Below are 23,109 nucleotides of genomic sequence, written 5' to 3' on the forward strand. Positions count from 1 at the left end.
GACTCAGTACTGCCTCAGTTTGTTGTCACATGTAACCTCTTGGTCCCAGGGAACCCCCGAAGTGTGGTTCTCCATCCTCTCCTATTCCTTCTGTCTTGCCCGTTAAGGAAAGGTGCTCTGTTGGGGGGTTTTTGTTTTTTTTTTTTAAGATTTTATTTATTTGTCAGAGAGAGAGAAAGAGCACAAGCAGGGGGAGCGGTAGGCAGAGGGAGAAGCAGGCTCCCTGCTAAGCAGGGACCCTGATGCCAGACTCATGGGCTGGGATCATGACTCGAGCCGAAGGCAGATGCTTAAACAGCTGAGCCACCTAGGTGTCCCAAGGAGAGTTGCCCTAATAGAGATAGTGGAGTGTGTGAAGTAAAAGCTTCGTGAGCATTGTCTGGGTCACAGAAAAGAGCGGAAAGGAAGAGGGACAGGGATGAGGTCTGCCAACAAAAACCATAGCCAGTGTGGTGGGGTCCCAGCTTTCACCCAGACCGCACCCACCCTGCGACTTAGACACGTGCAGGCGTGTCTGACAAGCCGGTCTGGTAGACCTGCCAGGCCTACGAGAGTGCAAAGGAGAGGAGCCCCGCCAGAGCAGCTGTTCTCAGAGGCCTTAGCCACTGGGCTGGGAGGCAAATCTAGGTCATAGTCATATCCATCACTTTTAGGGAGAAGATGCTATATGTTGAAAAGAAAAGAAAGCTCTTTTACCAAAATCTTTATAAGCTTGTGCACACATCTTTACTTCCCCGAACCTCCCAAGGAGCAGGAATGTTCTCTCTTGTGCACCAGACGCCACGGCAGGAGTGAGTGCCCCTTAGGTAGTTCATGAAGCAAAAGAAGGAAATGAGATGCTGAGATGTGAGTGTGAAGAAGAGTATTTATAGTGCACATGAGACGTGCCCTGGGGCTCCCAGGAGTTACTGGCTGAGAGTTTGAGTAGAGTTACAGATTTTGTAGGAATAGATAAAGAATCTCATTTGATGATTCTTACTGGCAAGGTCTAGGGAAATATGGGGTAGGTGTGTCAAGGAGAAACGCAGTGACAGCCAAAGGGAAGTGTCCACTCTGGGCAGCCAGCGTCTCAGAGCAGGCACACTCCTGGGGACTAGCCTCACTGAGGGCAAGACTCACCTGGGCACAGCTGTGTGCCAGTCTCTGTGCCGAGGAGTCTCACCCCTCATTTCCTGGAACCATTATGACCCTGGTAAACAGGTAGCTCTGTGTGCTTTTCTTATAGATGCAGAAACTGAGGTTATCTTGCTTAAGGACTCATAGCTCCCTTGTGCTGGGAGTGGGGTCAAGTACAAAGTGACCCCTAGAAAGTTGCTTCATGCTCTCCTGGAGCTCACACTTGATTCTGTGCTGCTGTTTTCTTTCCTAGTGAGGTGGGTGCTTATTGCCCGTAAGGGATTGGGAAGTGCTGGCCCACAGACAAGGGGAGTACTGAGTTCATTAATGTCTAGAATATGTACTGAGTCGTTTTTACTTCGTAAGGCCGAAGAGAAATATACAGGCAGAGTTGTTGTCCTAGGAAAACTTACATACTGCCTGGGAAGATAGGGAGTAAACAGAGGACAGTCCATAACACCAGGGAGTTCTGAAAAATAGTTGAGTGGTAAGATGACTATGCCATCGACGTACAAGGCAGCACGGACCCATGGGCACTGGGGGTGTCAAGGAAGCAGCCATTCAGGATGGCGAGATCACATGGGCTGGGGGACTGACAAGGTTTGTGAAGGCTGCAGGTGGAAAAGGCCTTTGAGATGGTGGGAAATAGCCACAGGGGCCCGCTCACGGGAGATTCAAGTCTTCTGGCCTGGACATGCTTGTGTGCTGTTCTCTATGCATCTCTAATCTTGTAAATGAAGTTCATTTTATTGCTCCTTTTCTAAAATTAACGTACACTCTAGTATGAAATGTGCATACAGTGTAAAATGTGCGTAATCACCCCCAGAGACAAATATTGCTGACATTTGGATATATTGTGCTCATACTAGACCTACAAGTTCCTCTTTCCCAGTTTTTGCTTATAGTTACATGCATTCTCCAATTATAGGCTCTCTGTAAACATAATTTTACAATCACCATATGACATAACCATTGAATAGACATACCATAATATCCTTAACTATTTAGAGTAAATGAAGTTGGCTGGAAACTCCTCCCAACTCAGGCAGGCAGACAAGTAACTTTGTAATTCTGGAACCACATGGGAACCAGGAAATGAGAATCAACAATATTAAGTTATGAAATAGGAAAGATTGTGAACTTTGAAAAGGAGGGCAAATAGAAATAAACAACCCAAGAGAAGGTATGCAAGAATGCAAAAATGTTATCTTCAGGCCTCTGTGGCAACTGAGGAAGAAAGATCCCGAGTGAGCAAGGTATCACGAATGGAAAATAATCAGACATTTATTCACTCAGGAAATATTAGTTAAAGACTTAGTGAGTGCTAAGCAGTGCTCTAGGCCCCAGGAAAAAAGCAGTGAACAAAGTTGTCTTTTTTTTTTTTTTTAATTTTTAAGATTTTATTTATTTGTCAGAGAGAGAGAGAGAAAGTACAAGCAGGGGGAGCAGCAGGCAGAGGGAGAATTAGGCTCCCCGCTGAGCAAGGAGCCCAACACGGGACTCAATCCCAGGGCCCCTGGATCGTTACCCAAGCCAAAGGCAGACACCCAACCAACTGAGCCACCCAGGCATCCTAAAAATTGCTATTTAAAAAAAAAAAAAAGGAATCCCTCCTACCTCAAAGCTTACATTTTAGTTGGGAGAGATAATTAATTGACAAATAAATATATAATAGTCTTTAAATTTCATGAAGCAAAAAGAAAGGACAGTGATGAAGAAGATGGGTATTTTGTCTGGATGGTTAGAGAAAGATGCTGTGATAAGGTGACACTTGAGCAGAGACCTTAGTGGAGGGACAAGTGAGCCTTGCCCATCGTCCTAATACCATTGCTGAGACAGTTCTTATGGTTATGTTTTAGTAAACATATGAAGCACGCATCATGTTTCATAGGCTCACTGTTTCCACCGTAGTTTATTATGAAAATATCACATCTGTTAGAGTGGATACCTGCCTACCTGCTTCCATCATGATTCTACTGTGACTGCTGGACAATCCTCGCTTGTTCTGTGTCTGCTGTCCATCCATCTTGCACTCCATCATAGTTTTAATTCTAATCTTAGTGTTCGCACCCTGTAACCCATATATTCTTAAGCTGATCAGTTACAAATTTCTTTTACCACAGAGGTTTTCAAAAACTTAACATTCCTGAATAGAAAGAAATTGTATATTCATTTTTATATTTTGGATTTTAATTTTATTTAATTTTTCTTTTTCCATGTAATTCCGCTATCCATTTGGAGTTTATTGGTTGTATTATAAGGTTGTATTATAAGGCAAAGATCTTGCTTTGTTTCACTATTTCACAAATAGCTGATTTCCCCAGCACATTTGTTGAACAGTGTGGCATTTCCTATGTTGGCTGGTCCCTTTTCAAAAACAGTGTAAGTTTGTGTATGTGCCTGGATGCTTTCCAAGTCATCTCTTCTGTTCGTTTGATTTGGCTGTTGATTTGTTTTGCTAGCACCTCAGTATTATGGTTTTGTTTTCTAATACTTTTTAATTTATAATTAACATGTAGAATCCTTCCCAATTATTTTGTTTTTCAAGATCTTCTTAGCTGTGTTATTTGCTTATTCTTGGAAAAAATATTAAATCATCTATGTTCTAAAAACACCTGCTTAAAATTTTAATTGGTATGTATATTTCTTGCTTTCTTTGAAGGGAATCTTGCCTCATCTTTAAAGCAGGGATAATACTCACTGCCTTTGGTAGGATTATTGTATGGATTAAACGATAAACACAAGAAGTGTTTGACATGATATATCAACTCGGGGCCTGTTGTGATTTCACAGAGAGCTCTACGGTTTATTTGGGCCCTACTCCATGGCAGTTCATTTCTGGAGTTTCCCAGATCCCCTTTGAAGCTAAAAAGAAAGAGCTCTTGGCTACTGCCAGTTAAGAAATAAGCACATTTGAAGGTAAAATGGCAGCAACACCTGAACAATGTCTCCCTGTCCTTGTTGCAGGGTGTTCTAGGATGGTCACAACTAGTGCTGGCTAGAACCAGCATCCTCCACCTGCATCCCCCATTTCCTCAGTGCACATGCTGTGCAGCTGCATTGGTCTGGCCTTCGGATTGGCATTCACGCTCACAGATCACAGTGGGCTGGAATCTGGCACCAGGTTTACTTAGCTTTCATAGATACAGCATCAAATACCTCTTGATCAGTGGTCTTTCCAGTCACCTCGCCCTGGCTTCCCAGCCCACAGAGGACACACTCAGCCATTAGTGGTTGGACCAACTGGGTGGTGTAAACCACGCCAGCAGGGGAAGCCCAGCACAGGAAGTGTATATTAAAACTCCCCTGTGCACGGTTTTCGGGTGCCCACGCCCCTACCCAAGGACACCCTTGGGGTAAGAGATAATACCCAGAAGCTTGTGTTCTCCTGTCTGCCCAGACCTCTCAGGGGTAACTTCACAGGAACCAGGCCCCACTGTCATTTCACATTTATCTCGGCCCAGTACATTTCAAGGAAACAGTATGAGAGGAAGGTAAATTCGAGATCATCTTCCAGTGGAGAAGAGATTTAAGCCTTTTGGGGCTTTCTCCTCCCCACACCACCCATTCCATTTCTGGTCCTCTTCCTGGCCCTGTGGCTCTCTGTAGGCTTCAGAACCTTTCCACACACTAAGGAAACCCTGTGCTACTCTGTGTACCAAGACAAGAAGCCTAAGAAGTCATGGTGTCTCCTGCAGCGCCCCTACTTTGTCTCCTGCGAGCCGTGTGGATGCCTGCCATGGCCTGCTGGGCCTCCCACTGCAGCTTCTGGCCCTGTGAGCTGCTCTCAGGAAGGCGAGGCTCTGGGCCCAAAATCGGCCAGTCTTCATGTTCCCGCATCAGCTCTGCTCTCAGAAATCCCTTCGCATTTCCACTCTGTGTCTTCCCAATGGGATCCCGGCCTTGTCCTGATCAAAAACTCTAGTCCCCAGCCCATGGCACCTGCCACTGACCTCCGTCACCCACTGAGGCTGTTTGTATGCCCAGACCACCACCCCCAGGTTGTGCACGGGGTCTCCTTCTGCCCCTCTTTCCACTCGGGCATCTCAGTGGGGCCTCCCTGTTCTCTCCACGTCCCTCCTTTTGTGGAAGAACCCACCACGGCTGATCTGCCCAACTGTTGCTCTCCCCGGTGCCTGGTGCCGCGTGGACTTCCACTGAAGGCCACCGCCTCGGGTGTGAGGAGTGACAGACGGGATCAGCACCTCCCCACGGTGGCGGCCACAGCACTTCTTTCCATCTCCCCAAGGCGGCAAAAGCGCATGTTAGCAACAACATGTCTGTTGCCTGATCCTGGACCAAAAAGATCCTGCCTGCAAGAAGTACATTCAAGGTGGAGAAAATGGAAAAGCTGTGTTTCTTCCCTCAGAAACAGGGCGGCCAGTGTCTCTGTCGGATATACCTGTGCCTGATGTGCAGAGAGGAGTCTCTGGGATGCCAAGAGCCCCGACCAACTGTGAGCCCTGGGCACATCCTAAAGGATCAAAAAGAAAAAAAGGGCACTGCTTATTTTTCCCCTGTTCTGCCGACGTTTTTCTCGCATCCCCAGCATGGAGTGCAAGAAGTCAGATTAGCTTTTGAAATGAACAACACTGCTGGAATTTTCAGTCCCAAATCACTGGTCATTTCCCTGCTTCCATCCGGAGGGAGCGCGACGGGAGCTATGTTCAGGGGCAACACTAAGCACTGCTCCTCCTGTTTCCCCCATTCAAGCACCATCTTACCCACTTTTAGGTTAAGGAAACCGTGGCATAGAGAGGTCAAGCAACCCTCTCAGACTCACACAGCCAGTAAGCCACACAGCCGGAGTCTGAATTCTGTCTGGCCCCAGAGTCTGTGTTCTTACCACGCTGTGCTGTCTGTTACCAACGTGTTACCTGGTTTTATTCCATAACAGTTACTAATATTTTAATGCACACCAGGCCATCTTTTTGCAAATCCAAATAAAGGAATAACTACTTCCATGTATACCGTGTTAAGCTTCTTAATTTCAATCTGTTCCCTTCATCATCCCTTCTCGTTATTGACCTTCCTTTTAACAGGGGCAAAAGGTACATTTGGTTGGATTGAGTTCTTCCTTGACCTTAGAATAAATTCAAATATATAATCAAGAAACTTGATTATCTTAATTGTTTACCTTCTATAATAAATAGTAGACATTCTCTTTGAGTTCCCTATAGGGCTTGCCTGCCTGTTTTATAGTAGCAGATAATGAAGCAGGTGCTCTCATCCTATGAAAAGCCCCAGGTCTGGTGCTTGTGTTCAGATATTAGGAGTGGAACCCTGTCCAAGTGACTCTGACTCTCCCTGTCTTGGCCGGCCTTCCCTCCCCTTTCCTGCTGGGCCCTGCTGTTCCCTAGCACACAGGGAAGGAGAAGAGAGGCAGTATGGTTGGAGTTGCTTTTGTCCTTTCAAATCTGAGGGCTGGATTGACTTCCTTGAGTTTATTAGGAGTTGTTTCCATTGGGAAATCTTCATCAGAATTGAGTCGGTAGATGGGAGGTCCCAGACCTTCATTTTTTTTCCAATTAAATATTCGGGATGGCAGCTTCCCACTAGGAATGACTTATACTGAAAAATGATCCAACACTTTTTGTTTCTGCTTATTTAAGTTTCAGAAATTTGATTTCATGGTATCTCATTTTAAATACTCTTGCTCCATTTTTCACATATAGTTCAATTTCAAAGTGTGTCGCACGATACTTGTTTTGCTAAGAATACTGTCACTAACGTCATCGTCTGGTTGTTTTAATAGCAAGTTTTATCTGCCTACAGGAGAATATTAAAAAGTGAGCCTCCATATCCTCAAGAAATGAGTGCTTTAGCTAAAGACCTAATTCAGCGTCTTTTGATGAAAGATCCCAAGAAAAGATTGGGATGTGGCCCACGTGATGCGGATGAAATCAAAGAACATCTCTTTTTTCAGGTGAAATATATTGAACAGATGGTTTTGTGTGCCCTGCTATTTGCAGAGTGCTTGGCATTCTTGCTGAAATGGGTGAACGTGGTCCCTTTTGGGGATCTTTGCTCCCTATTTTCACATACATTGCACTTTTTTAAAAAATGACAGGGCCCCTGGAGGAATCCAAGGATCAGAATTCTACTTGGAGACACCTAAGTAGTCTTTTTCTCCCTAAGTGAAGTGAGAGTGGGGAGGACCATAATGGCATTCAGTCTTCCACATGCTTATCGGTTCCAGTTTTGAGTATTGGTTTCTATTTATGATTTTGAAATTTAGGCATATGGACTGAAGAGGCTTTTTTAATCTTTCTTAGTTCAGGAGCCGTTCCCCCCACTGTGTCCCACCTTCTAGACAGTGATTTCGTTTTTCCTTCTTTTCTGAGGAGCAATCTCAGACAATTAAAAATCGATCTAGGGGCGCCTGGGTGGCTCAGTCAGTTAAGCATCTGCCTTCGGCTCAGGTCATGATCCTACGGTCCTGGGATCGAGCCCCACATCAGGCTCTCTGCTCAGCGGGGAGCCTGCTTCTTCCTCTCCCACTGCCTGCTGCTCTGCCTTCTTATACTCTCTACCTCTATGTCAAATAAATAAAACCTTAAAAAAAAAATCTATTTCTCAGTTGCATAACTGCAACATAGAATTAAATCGTCTTTTTTTTTTTTTTTTTTTTTGCTTATCCTGAAAAAGCCTAATGAGGCCATTCTGCAGAGCACCAATGTATCCGTTCCACTTAGTTTGCTCAATTTAGTGACAACAACCAAAAAAAACCTCCAAAATTTTAGATAACTGGGGGCAAAAGTTAAGTTGGTCAGCTTGGCTAGTCAATCTGGGACACCATGACCTCAGTTTTTAAAACCCTGCACTTACCACTTTTTTTTTTTTTTTTTTTTTTAAGAGAGAGAGAGGGTGGGAGCACATACATGTGTAAGCAGGGGATAGGATGCGGGAAGGGGAGAGGGAGAGAGAGAATCCAGGCAGGCTCCACGCTCAGTGGTCCATGCAGAACCCACCTGGGGACTCCATCCCAGGACCGGAGTTGAAATCAGGAGTTGGATGCTTAACCGACTGAACCACCCAGGTGCCCTATGAACTTATGACTTTTAAATAATTTCATCACCTCAACAAACATGACTTCTAAGTATTCATGATCTAAAAGGACCACCCTGGGGCTCCTGGGTGGCTCAGTGGATTAAGCCTCTGCCTTTGGCTCAGGTCATGATCTCAGGGTCCTGGAATCAAGCCCTGCATCGGGCTCTCTGCTCAGCAGGGAGCCTGCTTCCCCCTCTCTCTCGGCCTGACTCTCTGCCTACTTGTGATCTCTCTGTCAAATAAATAAATAAAATCTTAAAATAAAAGGACCACCCAAGTTTTATTTTATTCTCCAAACTGAGTTTTTACAGTATTATCAGTAAAACAAATCAAACTAGCATAACAAAACAAAGAAAAAGCTCTGCTATTTATGTCATCTATTGTTTTTTAAATATAGAAAAACAAATAATGGTTGAGAATAAGAATTACTTCTCTGTATTTCTGTACTCAAAAAAAGAGCATCAGTCTCTCAGTTGTCACCCATTTAAAAGTATATTACTATACATCTTACGGAAGTTCAATAACAAATACATTAAGAATAAAATAAACTTCTCAGTGTGTACATTTCATAAATTAACATGGCTTACAAAGATTAATATTTGAACAAGCTATTTCAAATACGTTGTTGAGAAATCTGGCTCAAAATTTAACAATAAGGTAAAATTCAAGAAATACTCAAGCAAAATACCTCAATCATATTGCCTAGGATCTTTTTCTCTGTGGTTCCCTATATTTGTCAATATTACAGTATGTCTTTCGTATTAGAGAAATTTCCCTTTTCTATAGCTCGGAATAGTGCTTTTAGGTCATTTAATTGCCTTGCTTTTTAAATGACAAGGACACTTTAGGGAAGACCAGACTCCAACTTATAAAGACCTAAATGGAGAGGAGGTGGAGAGGAACATAATAGCACTCAATTTTCTACACACCAAACATTCTCCTGCTAACAACATATTTCTTTAAATTACCCCTTTACTCTAGAATTTTCTTTTAACGTGTGTATAAATAGCCAAGCACAAATCATATGCTTGTAATGGAAAACATTACAGCCACACAGAGGACAGAACACTACTAACTAGAAAATCAAGAGATCGGCCCTTCCACCAGCTACTGTTTAAGTGAAAAAGGTTAGTTCTTACTTCGAGCCTTCAGTTTCCATGTGGGTCAAATAAAGGAGATGCACTAAATGGTCTCTAAAGCCCACTCTTAACTGGAAAACGTGAAGATCTGTAATCTAGTGATTTTTTTCTACATTACCTCCACAAGAGGGCATGACAAAAACATTTAATGCTAGTGGATTAAACTTCCCGAATGTCATCAAGCATCTCTGTCAGACTCTGAATGCATCTGACAATGGCCAGCGTCACCGTTCTAGCTGGTGATGACTTTCCTTTCTTACTGGTACATAAAACTATGGTGTATCTCACTATTCGTGATGACGTCTTAGATTTGACGAAATATGTTAATAGGATAGCTGTAGGGTTCATTTCAGTAAGTAATACCTGAGGTTGTTTTAAGTGACAGAAGGACCACAAAGAAAATAGAGCTCAGAGTTGAATTTGAATAAGATAAAACATAGCCCTTTATCAGGCAGCCAGTGTCTGGCATGGGGGGAAGAGGACTCAGATTACCCCTTGGGGAAAAGAACAAGCAGTATTTAAAAAGCTAGAATACAGTTAAATGTGTAAATGATTATTACATCAGCATGGCAGTATCATTTATACTTAGAGACATAAACAAGTACATGATTTATAGTGAGTTTATTTTCTGATCTGTCCAAATGACCCGGAGGGAACCAAGTATCAGCCGAGAGCCACTTAACATGGCCTCTAGAAAACAGGAATATTCCTTTAGAATTAGTATTCATATCCATAGAGCATTGAAAAGCCCTTTATTACAGTTCAGTTTTGTTCTGGCCTCACACCTTTCTCAGGAGGGTCAGGACAAAAGTAATTTTTGTTATCCCTAAGAGTGGATTAGGATATCCTGGTGCCCCCCAGAGGACACAGTAAGACCCCAGAGTGATGGAAGGCCATCTCATCTTCCAGATAGCAATGGCTGGAGCCATCAACTGCAGTCAGAAAAAGTGCTCATACTTAGGGAGGAAAAAAAAATTTATATATATACATATATATATATATACATACATACATATACACACATATATTTGTATACAAATAACATATGTATATATGTTCACAAATATATGTATATAGAAATATATAAATTATATATACACATATACACACATATATAAATATGTATTTATATAGATATATAAATACAGTAAATTAATATAAATATATTTTTTATATATTTTTTAAATTATTGGTTTGAAATATGTGCTCTTTCCCTATCAACCACTTAAAACCCTAATCTGTCTTTGTTATTCTTAGACAGTTCTCAGAAAATACTTCAGCTTTGTTGGTTTCTACTTTGGACCAAATTTTTTTCTCTGTTTTAGAAAATAAATTGGGATGATTTAGCCGCCAAAAAAGTGCTCGCGCCATTTAAGCCTGTCATCCGAGACGAATTAGACGTGAGTAACTTTGCGGAAGAGTTCACGGAGATGGACCCCACCTACTCCCCCGCAGCGGTGCCCCAGAGCTCCGAGAGGCTGTTCCAGGTAATCTCCAGGCCCGCGCTCACCCACACAGGCCGCTTGTGCTCTGGGAAAAAAGATTGATTTTTCCAGATGACAGTGTTCTTGGCATCTTAAAAGCAAGATTGTCTAATTGTCTCTTCAATATGATCTCTATATTATTAAATATAGAGATACTGCCCATTATTAACTAAAGCTTATTGTCTGTTAAATAGTAGATATTACTTACTTGTTTTTTTTTATATAAAGCATGCTGATTTTTCACTTGAAATTTTATTTCCACTCAGGCTCTCTTATAGAAAAATACAGTACTGCTTTATCTTACCTCTACCCATATAAATTTTCTTCGGTTCATAAAAATTGTTATCCGATTCTTTATCTTCAGTGAATAATGTCAACTGCTTTCCAACTCCTGAAGATTTAGAAGATTTTCTACTTAGAAAAAGATCTTCTTCAGACTTTCAATACTCTATTAAATGGCATCAGAGCTCTCTTCTTGACAGCCATTAAGTGTCCGTCCCATGAGTATAATCTGGTCACCTGGGCTGTGTCTCTGGACCTCAATGACACTAACATCTAGCACATAGCTGGGCACAGAGATGTTTAAAAACTGGTCTCTGAGGGCGCCTGGGTGGCTCAGTGGGTTAAGCCGCTGCCTTCGGCTCGGGTCATGATCTCAGCATCCTGGGATCGAGTTCCACATCGGGCTCTCTGCTCAGTGGGGAGACTGCTTCCCTTCCTCTCTCTCTGCCTGCCTCTCTGCCTACTTGTAATCTCTCTCTGTCAAATAAATAAATAAAATCTTTAAAAAAAAAAACTGGTCTTTGAACTAGTGAATGTTCTAGCTTGAACAGATTAATTATCTATCACTATACCACTTTTGGTTCAACACATCCTTCTGACATTTGGTTTTATTTCTTTTCCAAAACTCAATTTAAAATTTTTAGTCTACAGAAGTATAATGAACCAAATAATTGCTAAATTAGAAACTAACTGTAGCCTTTGAAATAATAATAAGCAAGAGCCCTTGGACCACTTTGTTAAGACCTTGAACTCTACCCTTTTTGAGACGTTAGTTGTGTTTGTATGCGAACTTTTATCAGCAAAGCAAAAGAATTACAGCCGTGAGTCAGATACTGGGGATGGAATAGAAAGGAAGGTGTTTCTGCCTTTCATTTTGAGTTGGTTTAATTCTACCAGAAGATGGCATTATCCCCTTCTGAAAAGCATTTTTCTATTGATTTGAAAAAACCTTGCATTTTAGATTACAAATAAAATAAAATGAGAGTCATCCTAACGCATATGTGAACATTTTTCAGTCTTTTTTCTTGATTTTAGAAAAAAATTATTACGTCTGGTCTGGGCTAACCTGGAAAATTGCAAATCCTCATTCTTTACTCTTCCTTTTCTTTTGAAGGGCTATTCCTTTGTTGCTCCTTCCATTCTGTTCAAGCGTAATGCAGCTGTCATAGACCCTCTTCAGTTTCACATGGGAGTTGAACGTCCTGGGGTGACCAATGTTGCCAGGAGCGCAATGATGAAGGTATAGACGTGGTTAATTAAATGACATAGGTATGATTTAAATACCAACACTAATTAACATTGTCAAGGCCACTGAAGGGAAGAGACTTCCCATTTGACCAAGACACCGTTTTAGGAAATTCATTTCCTAAAGTGGAAATAGCAATATTTGCCTTAGAGAATTAGTCACATCCATTTCAGTGAACTCCTTAGCAAATGATGTCTTAAAAAGTTCTGTAGGTGAAAGTAGAAATCAACTAAAAGGAAGATGAATCTTAGAAGATTCTAAATGTATCCCATGCGTATTTATTAACATTAATAATGTTTTTTACTTCACCATGTCATTTACCCCTCTGCATTCCTAGTATTAAGTTAAATGACATTGGTCTCTTATCAGGACTCCCCGTTCTATCAGCACTACGACCTGGATCTGAAGGACAAGCCGCTGGGAGAGGGAAGTTTTTCAATTTGTCGAAAGTGCACACACAAAAAAAGTAACCAAGCGTTTGCCGTCAAAATAATCAGCAAAAGGTAGGACCGTGCGTGACGTTCTTTTGTATGGATTAATCCTGGTCAGTGAATTCTGTAAATTAGGATTTTTATTTTAAAATCAGTGGTTTCCTGTAAAGCTTTTCACCCATGGGTGTAGCCATTTAGTTCATTAGCTCATCCATTATCCTTCTGACTCTAATAGATGTTTGCTGGTGAAGTATATCCATTGGAGACATAAATCACAGGGTGACGGGCTTCCTGCGAGAACATTGTCTATGGCAATCAGACGTGCTCAGCAGCTGTTGCTGTTCCTAATAATTAGAGATTTGAAATACTTTTTTTCTGGAATGACTTAGCAATTTTCCGGTAGCTTTGAGACCCAGCTCGTCGTTTCGGTAACTCCAGATTACCTCCGTGATTATATATTCCTGTTACCAAAATGTCAGGCAAGCCAGGCATCCATTTCTTCGTAGGACTGGCTCTCTTCTAACTCAGAAATAATCATTGTCTCAGGAAGAACGCATTACTTGTTCTGGTGGGGGTAGGATGACTCACTACTGTCACAGAGACCTCACTGTGACACTTTGACGGTTACCTTCCGAACGCACTGTCAACAAACACAAAATTCAGGTTGGGACAATCCAGACATAAAAACTTGGTGAAGAAGGGGTAGGTACATGGAGGCTGACTGCTTTCCTCTTGCAGGATGGAAGCCAATACTCAGAAGGAAATCACAGCTCTGAAGCTTTGTGAAGGACACCCCAATATCGTGAGGCTGCACGAAGTTTTTCATGATCAGGTATTTTGACACGACTTTTCTGGGCATACGAGGGTTTTACTTCTTACCAGGTTCATTGGTGCTACCAGGTCAGAGTCAGGGACGTGGGATAGGACCCAGCCCCGGAAGAAGACGGAGAAATTTCTTACCCCTCCCCCAGACCAACACATCCTTTCACATCTGCTCTTCTCCCTCAGTGGGCATCTAGGACGTGGACCAAAGGCAGAGGAGCCGGAGCCAGGGGCGCTGTCACAAGCTGCACTCTGCTTGTCACCCGTTCGGCTGCTGCCCACCATAGTTTAATCACTGGAGAGTTCTCAGGAGTCCACTTATTATTAGCCTTCAACCTTCTTTTCACTTCCAGAATAGAATATAGAGAGTTGTAAGCCTCATTAGTGCAAGCTGAAGAGGGGAGACGAAGCAAAAGGGCAAAGGCGCTCCTCTCCTCTTACGTCAGATGGCGTATTCCGCCCAGACCGCAGGCCCGGTCACGCCGCCCCTCCTCCTCTCCCAGAAGCGTGTAACTCTGCTCGTGGGAGGAATGCCACTGTGTCGGGGCCATGCCTTCTCCTCAGCCCCTCCACTGCCACCTTCCATGACAAAATTGGCTCTGTTACAGTTACCTTTCCCCCTGGACTGGATGAGAGGACATGGTCCTATCTGTGACAACATGCTAATAAGCACCAGAGCCAGACCCAGTCCTGATGCGGCTTACCCTAACTCTACCAAAGAAGAAATGGACTCTGAAGGGTCATGAGACCTGTCCGTAGTCACACCACAAGGAAAACCTGGGCTCCAGGCCCGGGCTGTCTCCATGGTGCTCCTGTGACACCGTGTCCTGGGCAGGCCATGGCCCAGTTGTCTGCAATCCCCAAAGTTCCCCGGGTGCCATGGCCAGCAGCCATATGTCTCAACCCTAGTAACTCCTGCCCCTTCCTGATTGCGTGCCTCATGTGGGCCAGGTACTATCCCGGCTGCCACACGTGTTGTTCAGTCCTTTCAGTAACACTATGGGGGGAGAAAACGGAAACTCGCAGAAATTAAATTAAATAACAGGGCCTCACACTTCGTAAGTGGTAATGCTGAGCTCTAGACCCAAACACCCCAACTTCAGATCTCTGCTGCCTTAGGGGAGGCAGGAACATGAAGGGAGCACCTGAAAATGACACGGTCATCTCTTCGCTCTCTGGTTCTCATAGTCAGAAAAGGGATATCTTCAATGTGAGGACTTGGGGGAGTGAGGACATGCCCCTCCACTTGCCTCCATGTCGTTGGGCTACCCAACTCCAGTAGAAGTAATGAGTCCCCCAGCCACTGGAGGTTCTTAAAAAGAGCCTGGACAGTTTCCTCTTGAAGATGATTTCCATGATCAATCAGGGAAGGATGACCTTTGACACCATCCTCTGGTTTTGCACTTGTGCCCACCTACGTCCCCGCAGAGACACTCAGTCTCTTAATGTTCAGGCAGCTGTCAGCTCTCAGGAACTGCGTCCCTAGCTTTGTACTTAGACCACAGGTTAAATTTATCATTTGTTATTTTTATATTAAAGAGTTACTGAAGGGTGCCTGAATGGCTCAGTCAGTTAAGTGTCCAACTCTTGGTTTCGGCTCAGGTCATGCATGATAGGGTTGTGAGATCGAGCCCTGTGTTGGGATCCATCCTGGGCTTGGAGCTTAAGATTCTCTCTCCTCTCCCTCCACCCCTCCCCCAGCACTCAATCTCTCTCTCTTTCTCTCTCTCTCAAAAGAAAAAATTACCGAATACAAGTTGTCTCATGATGTAATCCTATATATACTAGTACAAATATATTAAAATGTATTATATTCTACTCTTGATACCTTGGGTGATTTTTTTCAGTGTAGGTGACAACAGTGGCCTCGATCATCCCCAAATGCACACGATCTCCTTCAATGGGTGATCTTTGATGGGTGAAATCAACGAGGGTGGGTCTTCAGCGACTCCATGGCAGTGGAGTTCACTTAGTGTATCAGGATCTGTATTCATTTCCTCTTGCTGTTGTAACAAATTATCACAAACCTAAGGAGTACCAATTTATAAACATACAGTCTGGAGGTGAGAAGTTCAAAATCAGTCTCACTGGTATAAAGTCCAGGTATCAGAAGGGCTGGTTCCTTCTGGAGACTCTAAGGGACACTCCGTTTGCTTGCCTTTTTTAGCTTCTGGAGACGGCTCACATTCCTTGGCTTGTGATCCTTCTTTACATCACTCCAATCTCTTGTTTCCATAGTCCTGTCCCATACTGTTGGCTCTGATGGGTAACGTAGACACTCTTCCCATCTCAAGATCCTTAATCACACATGCAAATTCCCTTTACCCTATCAGGTAATATCCGCAGGTTCTGGGGGTTAGGATATGGATGTCTTTGGAGGACCCATTATCCAACTGTCTCATATGTATTTTCTCACAGTTACCTATTTTATTGGTAAGGGTCCTAAAGCTCATACCGGTTAAGTAGCGTCCCCAGGGTCATAAGGAAGTAGCATTCCAGGTTTGACTCTAAAACCTATCTTTTAAACTACTTGCAGGTATTGCTCTCCATTTTTTTTTAAAGCTCACTGGCATATGCTTGTAGCAGACCTTCAACTTCGACCGTATCTGTCGTATGTTGAAACTCAAATCACCTTGATCTCTGGTAGCCTGTAAACAACTCCCGTACTAAAATGTTCACCTTTTAAAATGTGCCCTATATGTACAGGATAATTGCCTTTTTTATGAAGCTTTTCTCCCCTGGATTTTGCTGATTCAAAAGGAAGCGTGTTTGCTGAACGATGTTGGTTCTGTAACACATAGCACCTAAATATGTTGACTGGGTATCTTTTAAAACTATGTTTGTGTTCATTTGAGAGCTGATACAGTTTATTTGCTTTTTGATTGCCCCTGTTATTTTCTTTATGGACATGTATGCAAGGCATAAGAAATAACTTTTAAACTATTTAATTAAGAGAATGCCACTGGTATGCAAAGCAATTATTTAAAGAAAAACGAAAATAAAAAAACACCACCCTTGAGCTATGGGTATTTGCAGTGGATATTAACAAGGAACCCTGAAACTAATCCATTAAGCTCTCACGGGAGGTTCAGATCGACTTCATGAAACAATACCTTTTTTAAAAGATATATTTGCCATTCAGTGGGTGGGTCAGGCCTCCTGTGGGCAGTTGCCCATACTCTGTCCTTAATCTTCTCCATTATTTAAAGCAGACAATTTCACATTATTATAAGCACTAGGCCATACTTTAAAAAGAAAGATATGTAAACTTGATAGAGAGGGTTGGAATGGAATTCAAATGAAAGAATTAGTCAAGGAAGGGATATATAAAGATTTCACTGCAGCACTTGAAATTTTCCATGACCAAAATAGAATTCTAAAAAAGCCACATTATCCCTCAATTCTTTCCTCTCCACCATTAAGGCTTGCTATTGATTATTTTAACAAGGGATTATCTAAATTTATTAGTGGTAGTTAATTGTCCAGGAATGTTTCATCCGTAAATGCACTTCTCTTCATGAAAGCCCTCCGCATTCTTCTTTTTTTCCTCTCTAGCTTCACACGTTCCTGGTGATGGAACTTCTGAACGGGGGAGAGCTGTTTGAACGCATTAAGAAAAAGAAACACTTCAGTGAGACGGAAGCCAGCTACATCATGCGGAAGCTCGTTTCGGCCGTGAGCCACATGCATGATGTGGGCGTGGTGCACCGGGACCTGAAGCCAGAGGTATCACGGGACCGCGCTCCCTCCTGTGGCTCGGTCCAGCCTCAGTCCCAACCCCGTCCCCTCCCCCACCGCCGCCGCAGGGTGGGCTTTTCTTGTTTCATGGTTTAGAGCTTTCTGCTAAAGAGATACTTGCAGAGATACTGTTTCTTGGATTTTCTTTCTCCTCTATTTTAGTCTAAAATAAATTTGCTTTTTTTTTTTTTTGCCAGCAGATCATCTTGAGGTTATATTTGTAAATGTGAGAGCCTTTTATGGAAGAAATACTTTATGCAACAGTTGTGGGCCAAAAATAGTAATGGAAATTTTTGTAGCAGAAAATAATATCCTTTCTATATGTGTACCATTTTAGAGGGTTTTTTTAAATGATGTATTATGAAAACTTTTTTTCATTTTTATCATCGAATTGATTAGCTCATGAATAGGAACGTATATAATTCTATACTAAATATTTAAACATAAAGAATTGTCTTGGTTTAATTAGTTGTACCGCCCTTATATGTGCTTCTCTTTGCTCACGTATTGTATTTATAGAATTGTGTAGCAATGCACAAGCAGCCCCTATTTATATATTTCTTCTTTCAAAAGGTTAATAGAAAAGATTCTGGCTCCAGAATGTCCTTGTTTAGTATCAAAAATCTGAAAGTTTCCCCCTTTTAGGAAATCATCAGAATAATAATAAAAATTAAAACACAAAACCCAATAATTTATAAAAGCATAACAATGACTCATCCTTTATCATATGCAAAATTACACATATTTCCTCTTCAAAATAGAACTTCATTTTTAATTACCATGTGGGTATAATGCATTGTCAAATTTTTTAAAATAATAATTTATTTGGAGTTCATTTTTTGCGTTAAACCACAAAAGAATATGTCTCTGAAAGCACCATTTTTTGCCTGTTTAAATATCTTGGATCATTGGTAGGAAGAGGATGTTTTAAAAATGGAATTCTTTTTTTTTTTTTCTTTTTAGATTTTATTTATCTATTTCAGAGAGAGAGAGAGCACAAGCAGTCGGAGGGGCAGAGGAGGAGAAGCAGACTCCCTGCTGAGCAGGGAGCTTGATGTGGGGCTCGATCCCAGGACCCTGAGATCATGACCTGAACCAAAGGCAGATGCTTAACTAACTGAGCCATGCAGGTGCCCCTAAAAATGGATTTCTGTGCCTCCAAATATAACTGACTGATTCTAAAGCATATAAACTTCTGTCTGTGGACTTCCTATTACTGTTATTCATATTACTAGTAATTAGTCAAAAGTGAATTGTGTTTTATGAACTTGCAACTATGGTAGCTCCCCCTCTGCTTCCTTCATCCGAGTTCTCACTCTCCTACAGAACACCCACTGAAAATATGGTGCTCCGTACATCAGAGATTAGCGATCTATTTTTAAATGTGAAAGCACACCACTTAAATGTTTTCTTGATAGACAAGGAACAAGCATGTAATTTTTTTAATTGAAAAGATCTGTTCCATGACTGTATAGAATTCATTTTCACATGTTTTATTCTTTGATAACTGGCCATCTGTCATCCCATGAGTCTCAAATGAGGCAACTGTCCTCTCCAACAGAATTTAAATTTGCCTTCCTATTTTACTGATAAAAAAGATACTTATGTTACTTAGTTCTTCTTATTTGTTACAAACCTTTTCTTTCAAATAATCCTCTGAAACGAGGAATTGTCATATTATTTGGGACATTCTACCACAGTGATAGCAGCCCTAAATCAAAATAGACCGTGGAGAAAGGAAAATGTGCCTTTGTACTAACATCCTCATAATAAAGTAGTTTTCACTTGGACTTTTAAATGGTAGAGTATATTACTTCCAAACTTAAAGTTTAATTCCTCTCCCACTGATGTCATAGTTTAAGATCTGATTATATATCTCTTGGTTTATATTTGTGTGGCCTTGGCTTTCTGCTTAGGCAAAATCCTAAATTCTGGGTGAGAAGCAGACAAATTTAGAAGCTGGCTGACATTCCTGGTGGGCTGCTTTGTACTTTTCAAACTGGACCCCATACCCTTGTAAGATTAAGAAAAACTGCATCAATGGGCGCCTGGATAGCTCAGTGGGTTAAGCCGCTGCCTTCGGCTCAGGTCATGATCTCAGGGTCCTGGGATCGAGTCCCGCATCGGGCTCTCTGCTCAGCAGGGAGCCTGCTTCCCTCTCTCTCTCTCTCTGTCTACTTGTGATCTCTCTCTGTCAAATAAACAAATAAAATCTTTAAAAAAAAAAAAAAAAGAAAAACTGCATCAAATTAGTTTCAGGTGGGGCTTGAGATGAGGCTGAATGGCCCTTGCTTCCTGCCACTCTTGCCCATGTGCACCCAGCTCCACTCGGAGAGTGGAGTCTCCTGCATTTCAAGAACTGCAGCTAAGGAAGTCCTCTGCCAGCCTTAATAGCATAAACTGAAGTCATTTCCAAAGGCTGAGCAGACTGGATGAAGCCAGGGGCCAGGGGCAGGTTCACACCGCAGAGATGCTCGGGAGCCATTTGCTGAGACTTCTCCGGAATGCAAGCACGTGAACCCCAGCTCTCACTTAGTGGTGGTGAACCTTACATTCCGTCATATCCACGTTGTAATAACATCACACATTCAGGATCAAGCATTGTATAGAGAACATTTAAGAAAACTTTTCAATATTTCTGCTTTTCTTTCCTCCCACTTTATTCATTTTTAACTTTTGAATGAAAGGTGTAGAAGATTTTTCTTCTTGGTATGAATGAAGCCTTCTGTGGTGTCTTTTATTTTGGTTGTTATTATAGTAACAAAGCAAATGATGTTCCAGATCTGAGGAATAATTTAATAAATACAAAGACATAGGAGGTTTTGTCAGGATGTCTGAAGACAATGTAAGCAGATTCACCCACTGTGGGTACTAGCCTGATAGACGGAAAAAAGGGGTGACCATGCATCAGATGGTTAGCATTTATTAAATGTGTGATAAACACAAAAATGATACAGTAAAGCCTTAGTGACTGAGAAGGCTTGGCAGACAAAGGAATTAAGGAAACAGTGTTTTCTGAATGACTGAGGGATGATATCCAGAAGCATCAAAAAATGCTTAAGTATTAACTGTTTGGGAGAAAATATTTCTGAAATGTAATGTAGGTCTTTACCGTGTCTTCTTTCTTTTTTTTTTATTTTTTGAAGATTTATTTGTTCAAGTAATCTCTACACCCAACGTGGAGCTTAAACTCACTCCCAAGATAAAGAGTCACTTGCTCTTCCAACTGAGCCAGCCAGGCACCCCTACCATGTCTTCTTTAATAAGATATACTACAGACAGCTATTTTATTTATTACTTCTTTCAATGGATGGATATTTACCAAAGCACCTACCATATGAGTGTCCAGGTTTTGGGACTAGAGTCATAAATGTGGTGGACACATAGTCCCTGCCATTAGGGAATGATGATGGTCTAATGGGAGAGGAAGACATTGAATTTCTAATACCATGATGCTAAGGAACAGAAAGAAAACATGCTAGCAGAAAATAGAAAGAGTCCTGACTTCAATTTGGTGGCACAGTTTGGGCGATCTCTCCAAATGAGGAGTAGGAGCACGTGAGCCAGGTCAGAAGGGAGGTTGAGGAAGGAGGGTAGAGGGCCAACACCAAGAGAGAAAAATGTAGACAAAGGCTCTTCTAACATGGGAAGAGGCATGCTACGATTGAAAAATGTTTCACAAGACATTATAAAATTAAAATAATCCAAAAAAAAGCATAAGGCAGAGAACAACAGTTCACCGACATCAAGCTCCCAGAGACCCTCCCCAGCAGACCTCTCTCCGAGCCTGAGTCCAGTATCAGTGTATAGATAAATGGTGTTACAAAAATGGCATCTCCAAGTCCCAGGACATTTTCACGAGAGACTAATTAAAGTGTTTGTATCTTGCAGAATTTATTGTTCACTGATGAAAATGACAATTTGGAAATCAAAGTAATCGATTTTGGGTTTGCACGCTTAAAGCCACCTGATAACCAGCCTCTCAAGACACCCTGCTTCACCCTGCACTATGCGGCCCCCGAGCTCTTGAATCATAACGGCTATGACGAGTCCTGTGACCTCTGGAGCCTGGGCGTCATTCTGGTGAGTTCATTTCCCTAGAGCCAGGAAACCTAGGCAGTTTCCAGATGGTCTCTTACCTGTCTCTCTCTCCGCTGTTTTTCTTCAGATTGTGGGGGGAAATTGACAGATGGGTTTCTTTTCTGTACATCTATGAAAGCTCTAACCCAAGACTGTTCCCCTTTTTTTAAAAATTTACACTGGAGACAATGTAGAAACTTTCATTTTGGTTTATTTTGAAATAATTGGAGGCACTGCGTTTTATGTGCGTAGGAATTTATATAGTCTTTTTTTTTTTAAAGAAGCTGTTTTCAAAAAATAGGCATATTGGATGTAATGTGAAAATGGTAAAATAACTTATTAGGAGGAACATGTTAAAAAATACATTCTGTGAGATTTTCAGACTAAAAATATAATTAAAGAAGATAATTTAGGATAAATTAACAAATTAATTGCTAGAACAAGAAGTATTTATAGTAGCTTATAGTAATCGTGGTAAGCATGTTTCTCACAAAATGTCCTTGGCTGCTGTGATCAGAAACAGCATTAAGCTAGAAAAACCTTGGCATGTTTCTTCTCAAAATAGCTTGACTTTTTCTGCATGTAATTTGTAATGCATAATCTTAGGGAGAAAATTTCAGACAAATACAGAAAGATTTAAGGAACAAGTGAAATCACTCATAATCTCATTGTGTGGAGATGATGTGTACGCGCTCCCCCGCTCCTAACCACCCCGCCTACCGCCACCATGTTATGTGTGTTTTCTGACAACTATGTGGGTTTTTTAACAAATGAGATTATATTATGCATGTGGTTTGGGCCTCTAGAGTTCATTTAACCATTTCTTTACTAATGAGCAGTTAGTGTTTTCTAGTATTTTGCTAATTACAGACTACATAAATGATTTTTTTTTTTAACATATGTGGTTGCATTTGTCTCATTATTTCCTTGGAATAGACTCCTAGGAGAAGGACATGCACATCTTTATTTTGACATATATGCCTGGATTTCCTTCTAGAAGGTTTAACAGATCATGTTCTCATCAACTGTGTGCGAATACATCAGATACTATCGATTTCAATCTTAAATTATTTCCCACTGTTGTTATAACTTGCATACATTTCTTTGATGAATATTCAGTTTTGAGCATCTTTTCAAGTATTTGGACATTTGTATTTTCTTTTTTATGAATTGCTATTTATGAGCTTTGCCCATTTTCCTGTGCAGAAATTTTTCTTTTCTTTCTTTTTTTTTTTTTCCTGTGCGGAAATTTTTCTTACTGTAAAGCTCTGGGAAGGACCTTAATCCTTTGTCTGCCATTGATATTGGAGATATTTTTGGTCATTTGTTTGAAAACAATGTTTATAGCAATATGGGATTTTCTTTTGGGTGTTAGGAGGGTTTAAATGGAGAATGCTTTATTTCTATATAGTAAGATGTTAGTCTTTTCCTTTACAATATGTGGCTTTGATGTCAGATTGTCCCTCCACCCCTACCCCAACCCGAGATTACAAAAACATTCCCCTAAATTTTCCTCTAGAATTATATTTTCTTTTTATACTTAAATCTGCACTCCATCTGGGGTTTATTTTGGTGTCAGCTTGTTTTCCCCCAGTGGCTATAGCCCGTTATCCCCGAATGATGGTTCTTCTTTTATTTTTAAGTTTTAAATGGTTTTCATTTCAGCAACTTTAAGTCATCATTTATAATTTTCAAACTAAAATTAAATATTTATGAATAAG

General features: G+C 41.4%; 1 protein-coding gene across 5 annotated transcripts in view; it reads left to right on the top strand.

Annotated features, from left to right (window-relative positions):
• The window catches only part of LOC111148567 (ribosomal protein S6 kinase A5), a 183,409-nt gene that overhangs the window by 148,248 nt on the left and 12,052 nt on the right, over positions 1-23,109 (top strand). For 3 of the 5 annotated variants that reach the window (XM_022505232.1, XM_022505234.1, XM_022505236.1), the window contains 7 exons: positions 6,892-7,042; positions 10,631-10,792; positions 12,186-12,311; positions 12,687-12,820; positions 13,487-13,580; positions 17,126-17,296; positions 21,200-21,391. In XM_022505232.1, the coding sequence (XP_022360940.1) occupies positions 6,892-7,042; positions 10,631-10,792; positions 12,186-12,311; positions 12,687-12,820; positions 13,487-13,580; positions 17,126-17,296; positions 21,200-21,391 (1,030 nt within the window). Of the gene's footprint in view, positions 1-6,891; positions 7,043-10,630; positions 10,793-12,185; positions 12,312-12,686; positions 12,821-13,486; positions 13,581-17,125; positions 17,297-21,199; positions 21,396-23,109 lie in introns of all 5 variants that reach the window. The other 2 variants (XM_022505233.1, XM_022505237.1) reach the window with 2 other exon arrangements.

The sequence above is a fragment of the Enhydra lutris genome, unplaced genomic scaffold (genome assembly GCF_002288905.1).
Source record: "Enhydra lutris kenyoni isolate GAN:26980312 unplaced genomic scaffold, ASM228890v2 scaffoldscaffold20, whole genome shotgun sequence".
NCBI lineage: Eukaryota > Metazoa > Chordata > Mammalia > Carnivora > Mustelidae > Enhydra > Enhydra lutris.